At 37.8% G+C, this 12,420-nt stretch overlaps 1 protein-coding gene across 2 annotated transcripts in view; it reads right to left on the bottom strand.

Annotated features, from left to right (window-relative positions):
* LOC124794703 (JNK1/MAPK8-associated membrane protein-like) overlaps window positions 1–12,420 on the bottom strand; it is a 116,289-nt gene that overhangs the window by 96,374 nt on the left and 7,495 nt on the right. For both annotated transcript variants that reach the window (XM_047258286.1, XM_047258278.1), the window contains one exon: window positions 2,260–2,500. In XM_047258286.1, coding sequence (XP_047114242.1) covers window positions 2,260–2,500 — 241 coding nt within the window. The remainder of the gene's footprint in view (window positions 1–2,259; window positions 2,501–12,420) is intronic.

The raw sequence follows: 12,420 nt of genomic DNA on the forward strand, positions 1-12,420 counted from the left end.
AAGGTATAACAATAGCATATTTCAGTCTATCAGGGAAAATGCCCTGTTCCAGAGAGCTATTACACAGGTGGCTGAGAATCTTACTTATCTGTTGAGAACAAGCTTTTAGTATTTTGCTGGAAATGCCATCAATTCCATGTGAGTTTTTGCTTTTAAGCAAGTTTATTATTTTCCTAATTTCAGAGGGAGAAGTGGGTGAGATTTCAATTGTATCAAATTGCATAGGTATGGCCTCTTCCATTAACAGCCCAGCATCTTCTAATGAACACCTGGATCCTACTATATCCACAACATTTAGAAAAAGATTATTAAAAATATTTTCAACTTCTGACTTTTTGTTCGTAAAGTTTTCATTCAATTTGATGGTAATACTGTCTTCCCGTGCTCTTGGTTGACCTGTTTCTCTTTTAATAATATTCCAAATTGTTTTAATTTTATTATCAGAGTTGCCGATTTCAGACATGATACACATACTTCTGGATTTTTTAATAACTTTTCTTAATATAACACAGTAGTTTTTATAATGTTTGATAGTTTCTGGGTCACTACTCTTTCTTGCTGTCAGATACATTTCCCTTTTCCGGTTACAATATATTTTTATACCCTTAGTAAGCCATGGTTTGTTACAAGGTTTCTTATGAGTATATTTAACTAGTTTCTTGGGGAAGCAGTTTTCAAATGCATTTACAAAAATGTCATGAAATAAATTACATTTTAAATTGGCATCAGGTTCACTGTACACCTCATCCCAGTCTAACTGCTGTAGGCTTTCCCTGAAATTTGCAATTGTTAAATCGTTGACTGAACGTACTACTTTGGAGGACTGTTTAGTATTGCTGAATGGAGCTATGTCATATATTGTAACTAGCTGTGCACCATGATCAGAAAGACCATTCTCAACAGGCTGAGCATTTATCTGGTTAAACTTATCTTGGTCTATAAAGAAGTTATCTATCAGTGAGCTGCTATCCTTTACCACCCGAGTAGGAAAATCAATAACGGGTGTCAAATTGAAAGAACGAGTAATACTTCAAGGTCATTTTTCCTATTACCCTCTTTCAGAGAATCTACATTGAAGTCCCCACAAATAATAATTTGCTTCCCCGTCTGACAGATAGCGCAACAAGGAGTCCAAATTTTTCAGAAATAGATGAAAATTTCCTGATGGGGACCTATATACAGTTACAATTATAAATGTGCCTTTATTTAATTTAAGCTCACAGGCAGATGCTTCTATATGTTTCTCTACACAAAACTTTTTTGTTTCTATACTTTTTGCACAATGATAACTTTTGACATATATCGCAACTCCTCCTTTCTCCATATTTTCTCTCATTACATGTGCAGAGAGCTTATATCCACTTACATTTACCTTATCCGTATCAGTAACAATGTGATGCTCAGACAGGCATAGTATATCTATTTCATCCTCAACTTCTAATTCTTCTAAACAAACCAGAAGCTCATCTATTTTATTCTTTAAACTCCCAATATTTTGATGAAATTTACTTACATTATTTTTAATTATACTTTTATGAGAACCTTTCCTTATTCTAACATTTGCAGTACTCTCCTGTCTGAGTTTCTCATTGTGCTTATGCCTAGTTCCTATACCAGTGGTCACATGGTGTTCAGAGAGGCAGATTATGTCAACTGGGTTGGGTGACTTTAATTCATCAATGCAATTACCTAGGACTGAGATACAACTTGGTGGAGATAAAATTTCTGGTGATCGGTGAAAATTTAAAATTGACAGCTGTGATTGGTGATCCAATGTGCTAGAATTGTGCTGTTTAATTTCTTTCCTAAACTGAAGATTTGTTTCAATCCTGACCTCTCGTAGAACTTGACATCTTTCTGTCTTACCTATCCTAAAAAAGGTGCTGCTCCAACACCTGTAACCACAGGTATTTTACCATTCATGGCAGTGCCTCCCCCCCCCCCCCCTTAAATTTCCTGCTATTACCCCAGCCAGTTACCCCTTCCCTTTCCTGTTGAGATGTTCCCCCTTCCTGTTTCCCCTTCCTGATTAGTAAGTACATACAAAGGAGACTTATTATTGTACTGGGTTCTTCCATCACTGCTTGTAAGATTAATTTCACGTTTACAAATGGAAAACACATATTTATTACAAAATTTGATTGAGAAGAAGAAAGAATTTCTGTAAAAAAATTCAAAGTTCTTGTTTTTATACAAATAAAAGGTATTTATTTACTTATTTAGTTAATAGAAATATGCCAAAAACAAATGATGCCGTACCTCCTCTTCATTGACACTGTATCTATACAAAACCAGTGCAGAACTAGTGCAATTAGAGCCATAAAGCCAAGATACAACCAGTCATAGAAAACTGGGCTCTCATTGCATTGAGAACATGCAGACAAAGGGGATGAATTGTTTCTTCTGTAGCCCCGTGGGCATGCACTGCAGTTGCTCCAAGTCCCATCTGGCAACTCTTCACGACCACAGTAAACTCCAGGACATGGTTTTAGATCGTGAGCTAAGGAGAAAAAGATTTATATTTGAAAATGCAAAGTAAATTTTGTTTTTTTCTAAAAACAGGCATACCCATGCACCAACTACTGTATGTTCTACAGAAGTAACTAATCAGTAAATAACGACATGCAGGAAAAGTCTTCTAAATTTATGTCATATGGATCACTTCCATTATGTATAGCTCTATGTCACAGTACGGTGCACTCTATTCTTCATTAGAGCTTACAACCTACAACTGCACCTTAGTCAGACATCTGATATATGCACAAATACTGACTGATATACCAATTTGTATAAATGTAAAATCACTGCAATATACAAGATGATGGTCAAATGTATACAATAATCAATCCACCACACTGCATGTCAACATGAAAATTAACTTGAAAGAAGCAATTCAGGAGACCATAGGCACACAAAAACCTCAGTAACTTTTAAATGGAAATCTCTATCTTCACCAGAGCTATTTTATATTGTCTCAGCATTTAGTACAATTGCTTGACTCAGAAAAGTTTTTAAACAATCATTCATAACTCTTTCCTTAGTTTGATACAATTAACAGCTTGCCTTCCTGTTGACAACAGGGTCATTAAAGAATTATTACAGGCTAGGACTGGATGATGGCGGGAAAAGCAATCACCCACATACTTTCCAAAAAGCGCTGTGATATGCATAATAACCACAGAAGGACAAAATATAGCTACCTCTGGCAAAGCACAAAATTAAAAATAACAGATCAAACCCCATACATCAATTGTTTGATTTGGTTTAACAGCTTGTCAAATTCTCTAAGAATATGTAAGCCAAACAATTTTAAACCAAAATTAATATCTGTTTACTTTCATTCAATGTATTTTAAGATACTGCCAGTGGTATGAACAGTATTATATCAGCTGTAAAGTAATGAACAAATAAACAACAGGTATAAGATGCAACAACTATTGAATGTAACTTACTTTGTAGGTGTAATTATTGTAAGCCTATCATTTTTGACATTTGCAAAAAACATCATTTCAACAGTTCCAGATAAAAAATGTAACCCAAAATAAATAAATAAAAGAATTGTAAAGGGAACTGCATTAGTTAAAGTTGAGAAAAAATGGAAAACTTAATTCTGGATAGAAGTATCAGGTTTTAACCATATTCCTCCAGACTCTAATGTCTTAACAATTGTTGCTTTGTAAGTCATCACACAATTTGATACCATGCTAGAGAATTTCTGGAATAGTAATCTTGTTATAGAGGTTGCACACAATATTTTTATAATGTTTTGCTAGTTAGTCAGTTTCACATACCAAGGATCATTTACTTTGCATAACAAATCACTGGTTGGAATGAGTCATTTTATATTCACATCCCAAATTAATTTTCAAGTTACCTACATTCTGATCATTTACAATTTTTTTAATAATTCCTACGTGCTACCTTCTACATATTACAGTACAAGACATTTTTGTACCAAAGAGCATACTAAAAGCTCATAGTATTTTTCATTCATGTGTATAACATTTCCTAAATATAAGTTAGAGAGATTTAGAGAAAGGAAAATAATACTCATGGCTACTCAATTTAGACTTTCCATAATTTCCATCCCTTTCTTCTCGCTTCCTCTTTTTGGTTTCTGGAAAACTTTGAGAGTTTCCAGCAAAACGTGGAAAATATACAATACTCACAGTATTGCTACTGGAACGGTTTAGGAAGTTCCAGCAAAATATAGTAGTGCATGAGTTTTTTGTTAGCTCTTTTTACGGACTTTGTCCGAAAGCTCAGCAACATTTTCAGTCTTGTTTATGTGCCTGCCAACTGCTCAGCTATATGGAGAGTGATTATCTTTACTTTTTCTGTACTTCTGTTCAACCCAGGACTTTTCCAGTATCATAATCAAACATAGTATTTTCTCTTTTATAATCAATTACCTAGAAGCTAATAAGTATGTTATTAACAGTATTTTGACAGTAACTCGATAAACTTCTTTTGTAAAAGTCTACTTGTGTCCTTTGCAAACTGGGATACTATCTATCTAATGCAACTGTTTTAGATTGGTGGTACAGTGTGAGAATACAGAAAAAAGGTCTAGACTATGTCTCTGACGTACCGTACTGACCCTCATTTAGAGTGAAATATATTTGCTCGTTATGTTGCTTCCTAATTATACATTTCTAACAAATTCTTGCTTTGTACAGAAAGGCTTTTTCCTGGCATGAATTTTAGTCCAATCAGAAAGCATGTCTTGATATCTTAGAATAACACAGATTTGATATTTCTTGTAATAGTCATAAAATATTCACTATAAGCCACAGCTTTTATAGTAACTCTGAAATACTATTATTTTTATTTGTGGAAGTTTGCAATTTGTTTCCCACGGCAGGCCAAATTGAGAATTGAATTCCACATTTTCACACCATCTCTGTCTATATTCTTTTTCCACTATATCGGACAAAAAATTATTGAAAAATTCCCATCCACATTTTGGCGTTGAATCGAAAGTCTTTATTGAGATTGTCTTTTGCCTAGTGCTATGGAAGTGAATATTATATTTACCAATCATATGATGATCATAAACCTCACCCATCTGACCTCTTCTCTGAAATACCATCCACTACTCATAAACCAGAAGACCTATGAAGGGGGAGTGACAAGAGTCCTTAAAAAAACTTTCTGCCTTCCAGTCACCAATGATAGATTGGCTACGAGTCACTTACCAGAGTGGCACAGGCAACAGCCTGCTGATACACTACTTTCTACCAATCAACTACTAGAGTTGCCTTCCAGACAACCACCAGAGTAGCACAGGCAGCAGCGTACCACATAGCCACCTCCTCTATACCAACCTCTTCAAATTGTCGAATGACATCTCAGATATGTGACACTGGTAGCCATCAGATAACCAAAAAGTCTATATATAAAGGAAGGCACCCACCAGTAAACAACTAAGGTGAGAGATTGGTGAAATTTCGTAGTTGCCACGAAGGAAGTCTAATACCTATATAACTAAAATCACCAAGGATTCAAATACTGGCCATGAAAGCCTGCATTTTATGGTGCTGCAATGAGACAGCCAGAAAAAGTACCCAGTAAAGACCTAATTAACTGAAGAAATAGACTGGTGAGTACATATCTGTATCTGGGACATAAAGGGACGTAAGTCCAATTTTGACATATGACAATAACTGTCCCACAAACAAACTTCTTCATTTGTGCAAGAATAATCGTAGTCCTGCTCCAGCTCATGGCTAATTTAGGTATGCTTAAAAGAGCATATGTCTCTTTGGCTCTGCCTAAACCAGTAACGGGTTGTACAGAACTGCCACCATCCTCCTACAAGGAATGCAGTGTGTGAGTATTACAAATGTTGTCATAAGACAAAACTATGGAAATTGGACTTATGCCCTTTTACCTCTCAGGTAAGGAATTTGCCATATGAATCATTGTTTAAAACAAAACAACAACAACAGCAGCTGAAAATATAGTGGAAGGAGAGGACTGCAGGAGGATATAAAGCAGACTGTTGATGGAACAACTGAGTAGTTATGCTGAAATGTAATGGATAACCAGTCAAAACTGTGAGCCAGACTTATACACAAACCTAGATTCCTGTCTTTTGTGAGCACTGGTGTTGATAGTATGCTATGGTGAGGGTCTGGATTTGAGTCCTGGTCTGTGACATCGTTTCATCTTGTTGCAATTTTAGTCATTACGGATTCTTCCTATTTCACAAACAAGTAGTATGTGGAATAGGTGACTGCTGATTTTTTTATGTACATAAATTTTGTGTTTTAGTCATCCTTAAGAATACATTACTATTCTCCAGTGCCTTCAACGCTTAAAACAAATTTTCATGAAATAAACAGTCTCTTAGCAGTCGCACACACTTCGGCAGTAATAAACTGTAGGCAACACAAGAATATTTTAAGGAGATGGACTGCAATTCTTTCTTCCAAAGTCCTGCAAATACATGGAAGTATTTTGCATCCTTTGTCAATATTTGAGTCTACATTATAATTTTGGTTGATTTCTACAATACACTAAGAATAGTGAAAATGCATTTTTGCTCTTTAGGGGTGATATTGGGTTGCTTTTCCTCTTGCTATATACAAATATCAATATATTGCTATATTTTCACAGAGAAAGTGTGCTATAATTGTAAAAGTGAATAGTTTCATGCCATAGCAGGAGATTGCAATTATGAGCCATGGAAATCTAAATAATTAAACTAAACAACCATGTGTGCACTTACACCTATGAGTGCCAAGATTATTTCGAATTGTGGTTCAAAAAACCTGTGATCAAAGACTACTAATTTCTTATTTTTAGTAGAGTGCAAAAGAGCACATTTTTATAAATTACAACCATGAAACAAATTTGTGAAATTTTTAAATATTATCAAGATTTTCCTTTCAACACAAAACACCATAAATAATCATTTCATCACAAAAAAGTCTAACATTACAATTTTTTACCTGTTCACACATTAATATATATCACGAACAACAGTAATTTTTTTTTCATGTCTCCTTTAAGGCAAATCAAAACATACCTCCATATGTGTTAATTACCTTGTTCTCAAGAAACGAATATGTCAATCATGAACAGCAGCAGCAGCAGCCATTTATCACTCATTGCTGGACAAAGGTCCCTTCCAGACTTCTCCATACACTACCACCTTAACCATTCCATATCCAAGTTTGTCCTGCTTATTTCTCCATCATCATCCTACTTTCCATTAGGTCTTTCCTATCAAGAGAACTCAACACTAATTCCTTAGCCCATTCCCATCATTTTGTGTCGCTATATACCCAACCCACCTCCATTTCCAGGTCTGTAGTTTTGTTGCAGTTACTGTCAAGTCCTTAATTACTGTCTTTTCTTGTGTCTACCCATTTGTTTTTCTGCCAAGTGTGCCTCTATCTATTGCTCACAGACTACCACTTAATTTTTGCAGTGTTTGAGCTTTTAACACATACATTCTGTAAACCACCATGAAATGCATCTCAGAAGGCAAGTCCTTTTGTATGTGCTATTAGGGCCTTTTTCCTGTCTTATTCACACATGGAGCATGGGAAGAATTGTTGCTTGAATGTCTCTATGCATGCCGTAGTTAATTCAGTCTTCACAATGCCTATGCGAGCAGTACATAGGAGGGTGTAATATAATCCTAAAGTCATCACTTAAAGTTGGTCCAAGAAACATTTCAAATCAGTTTTTTGGGGGATAGTTTGTTTCTATCTTCAACTGTCTGCCAGTTCACTTCCTGTGTCATCTCTGCGAGGCACCCCCTTGGGTCAAACAAGCATGTCACCATTTGTGCTGTCCTCCTTTGCATCCATTCAAAATATCTCGTAAGTCCTGCTTCATGCAGATCTCACATACTTGAGCAATATTCTAGGATGGGTCTCACAAGTGTTTTGTCTTCAGTACACTGAGGTGACAAAAGTCATGGGATACCACCTAATACCCATGAAGGACCTTCTTTTGCCCAGTGTAGTGCAGCAACTCGATGTGACATGGACTCAACAAGTTGCTGGGAGCCCTGCAGAAGTATTGAGCCATCCTGCCTCTGTAGCTGTCCATAATTGCGAAAGTGTTGATAGTGCAGGATTTTGTGCACGCACTGTCCTCTCAATCATGTCCCATAAATGTTTGATGGGATTCGCGTCAGGTAATCTGGGTGGCCAAATCATTTGCTCAAACTGCCCAAAACGTTCTATGAACCAATTGTGAACAATTAAGGGCCAGCAACATGGCCAACTGTCATCCGCAAAAAAACTCCTCATTTGTTGGAAACATGAAGTCCATGAATGGCTGCAAGTGGTCTTCAGGTAGCCAAACATAAATCATTTCCCATCAATGATCTATTCAGTTGGACCTGAGGACCCAGTCCTTTTCATGTAAAAACAGCCCACACCATTATGGGGTCTGTGCCAGACTTGAATCCTGCCATCAGCTCTTACAAACTGAAATCAGTACTATCTGACCAAGCAATACTTTTTCAGTAGTCTAGGGTCCGACCAATATGGTTATGAGCCCAGGAGAGGCACTACTGGCAATGTTGTGCTGTTAGCAAAGGCACTTGCATCGGTCGTCTGCTGCCTTAGCCCATTATTGCCAAATTTCTCTACACTGCCCTAATGGATACGTTTGTCGTACATTCCACATTGATTTCTGCAATTATTTCAAGCAATGTTGCTTGTCTGGTGGCACCAATAGCTCTACACAAAGGCTGCTGCTCTCAGTTGTTAAGTGGAGCCCTTCAGCCACTGCATTGTCTGTGGTGAGAAATAATGGCTCAAATTTCGTATTCTTGACCTGCTCTTGTCTTCAGAATGGAATTCTCCATGCATCTAGCTGCAACTACCATTCCGTATTCAAGGTTTGTTAATTCCTGTCGTGCAGCCACTGTAACATTGGAAACCTTTTCACACAAATCACATGAGCACAAATGACAGCTCCCCCAAGGCACTGCCCTTTTTTACCTTGTGTACACAATACTGCTGCCATATATATAAAAATAAAAAAATCTCGTGACTTTTTTCGCCTCAGTGTATTCTGCCAATGAACCACAGTTTGCCACTTGTTTTACATACGATGATGAATATGTGATTGTTCCATTTCATATCTGTGGTACACCCAGATAGTTGTAGGAGATGACTGACTCCCAACTGTGACTGACTGATATTATAGGCATTGTATACTATGTTTCTTTCATTTTGTGATGAGCATAATTCTACATTTTACATCCATGCTTTACTTCTGCAAGCTGTTATTCGTAGTATACCACGGCTATGGGCTTTGCTTTCTTTTTTCTTTTAAGCCATTATTTGTAATTAATGAATTCATTTTCACAAATTATTTCAGACCCACTTCATGACATATGTATTTCTTTACTTGTCCATCCACTTGTTGTCATCTGTCCTAAGTACACAAATTTGTTAACTATTTCTACAACTTCATCTTAAATTTTCCTACTGGCATACTAGTTGTATATTATCTTGCTCTAACTGATTAATTTTCAAGTCTGTTGTCATATTTCCTCTGTTCAGTTCCTGTCCCATGCTGAAGCATTTCTGGATCCAAAGCAAACAAAACATCATCTGTCAATCAAGGGTGGCTCAGAAAACGTCATTTATGCATGTTGTTGTTGTGGTCTTCAGTCCTGAGACTGGTTTGATGCAGCTCTCAATGCTACCCTATCCTGTGCAAGTTTCTTCATCTCCCAGTTTATTTTTTTATTTATATACTTGTTCCATAGATCTGTACATGTGAGCAAGTCACTCAGATGTGGAACGTGTCAATATACATAATAAAATACATAGAATAAAGTCATTGTTATAGTATTAATAACAGTGCACACAAGTCATACTTTTTAGCTTAAAAACTAGTCAACATAAATGTGAAGATAGCAGTTTCATATTTAGGGCATTATTGCATTAATTTTAACCTTGAACAGTAATCAAAACTTCCCACTTTGGGTTTAAAAGTGACCCAAAAATGGAAATGAGAAAAACAGGAATTTTTACATTAGGGCATTATTACATTAGTTTAACAGTAAACAGTGTCAAAAAATTTAAAAACATCTTTCCAATCTGGGTTTTACTTATTTCTCTGAAAGAATTCCTCTAGTGAATAAAGTGAGGTCTCAAGTAAATAATTTTTCAAGCTACGTTTAAATACTGATGTACTACTCCTTATACTTTTGATGCTGTTGGGTAGGGAATTGAAAATTTTCGTTCCAGCGTACTTTACCCCTTTCTGAATAAGTGTCAAGTTCTTTAACTCACAGTGGAAATCCTCTTTTCTTCTGGTGTTATGTTCATGATGTAGGCAATTCGTTTCATACAGAGTGGGGTTATTTATTATGAAGCACATCAGTGAATATATGTACTGAGATGTTGCTGTCAGTATTTCAAGTCGTTTAAAAAGATTTCGACATGAGGTTCGTGGGGGTACACCACAAATGATTCTTATTGCTCTTTTTTGTGCTGTGAGGATTTTCTTTGCGGCAGGTGTATTGCCCCAGAAGGTGATGCCATAACACATGACTGAATGAAAATAGCCAAAGTAAGCTGACTTTGAGATGGTAATGTCATTGAAGCGTGACAAAATTCATAAAGCAAATGTTGCCGACGTCAGCCGTTTTAGTGTTTGTAGAACGTGATGTTCCCAGTTCAGCCTACTGTCCACGTATACGCCTAGGAATTTTGATAAGTACACTTGCTTTATCATCTGCTCATTCTGTGTGATAACTATTTCTTTTGGGTTTTTGTGGGTTGTCTGGAACTGGATAAAATTAGTTTTTTCAGGTTTATTGAAAGGGAGTTAATACTAAACCAACCCAGAACTTCTTTAAGGATATCATTGACCTCGGATTCCAAGTCAGTAGTTGACACATTATGCACCACAATGCTCGTATCATCAGCGAACATTGTAAATTTACACTGCTTATTGATGGATAAAGGCAGGTCGTTAACATATATGAGGAACAGCAAGGGGCCAAGCACTGATCCCTGTGGCACTCCATGCTGCAACCTACATCCTTCTGAATCTGCTTAATGTATTCATCTCTTGGTCTCCCTCTACAATTTTTACCCTCCACACTACCCTCCAATGCTAAATTTGTGATTCCTTGATGCCTCAGAACATGTCCTACCAACCGGTCCCTTCTTCTCGTCAAGTTGTGCCACAAACTCCTCTTCTCCCCATTTATGCATATACCTTTTAAAATTATATTCTAAGATTTTCACTACTGACAAATGCCAGTGGTGTGAGGAGATAGATGTAGGATGGTTCTGCTGCACTTTGTCCAAGTGAATACACAAAGTTACCCGATCAAGGACTCTAAGGAAAGTTATGATTAGCTGTGGAGTTTTATACATCTGAATATTTTGTACTGAATGTGAAATGTAACCTGAAAGGTGCACTGACTTCATCTCTCAACATTATTGGTGTCACATGTATACAGCGATACTAGAACTGATTATTTATAGCAAAAAAATATTTAGAACCACTTTAAAATTAAGTACTATCATGTTGTAACCTTCAGTTTCAGTCACATAAGTTCATTTTCAGGCAATTATATTTTTGTCTTTGACAACCTGAATGTAGAATATAAACTTTTTAGGGTTCTGAGAAACAACTTACAGAAGCACTTTTCTGGAATAGTCACCAGAAGGTGTGTCCATTTTCCATTGGATAAAATTACTGGTACTTACACTGACATACACTCCTGGAAATGGAAAAAAGAACACATTGACACCGGTGTGTCAGACCCACCTTACTTGCTCCTGACACTGCGAGAGGGCTGTACAAGCAATGATCACACGCACGGCACAGCGGACACACCAGGAACCGCGGTGTTGGCCGTCGAATGGCGCTAGCTGCGCAGCATTTGTGCACCGCCGCCGTCAGTGTCAGCCAGTTTGCCGTGGCGTACGGAGCTCCATCGCAGTCTTTAACACTGGTAGCATGCCGCGACAGCGTGGACGTGAACCGTATGTGCAGTTGACGGACTTTGAGCGAGGGCGTATAGTGGGCATGCGGGAGGCCGGGTGGACGTACCGCCGAATTGCTCAACACGTGGAGCGTGAGGTCTCCACAGTACATCGATGTTGTCGCCAGTGGTCGGCGGAAGGTGCACGTGCCCGTCGACCTGGGACCGGACCGCAGCGATGCACGGATGCACGCCAAGACCGTAGGATCCTACACAGTGCCGTAGGGGACTGCACCGCCACTTCCCAGCAAATTAGGGACACTGTTGCCCCTGGGGTATCGGCGAGGACCATTCGCAACCGTCTCCATGAAGCTGGGCTACGGTCCCGCACACCGTTAGGCCGTCATCCGCTCACGCCCCAACACCGTGCAGCCCGCCTCCAGTGGTGTCGCGACAGGCGTGAATGGAGGGACGAATGGAGACGTGTCGTCTTCAGC

This window comes from Schistocerca piceifrons, chromosome 1 (assembly GCF_021461385.2).
Source record: "Schistocerca piceifrons isolate TAMUIC-IGC-003096 chromosome 1, iqSchPice1.1, whole genome shotgun sequence".
Lineage (NCBI taxonomy): Eukaryota > Metazoa > Arthropoda > Insecta > Orthoptera > Acrididae > Schistocerca > Schistocerca piceifrons.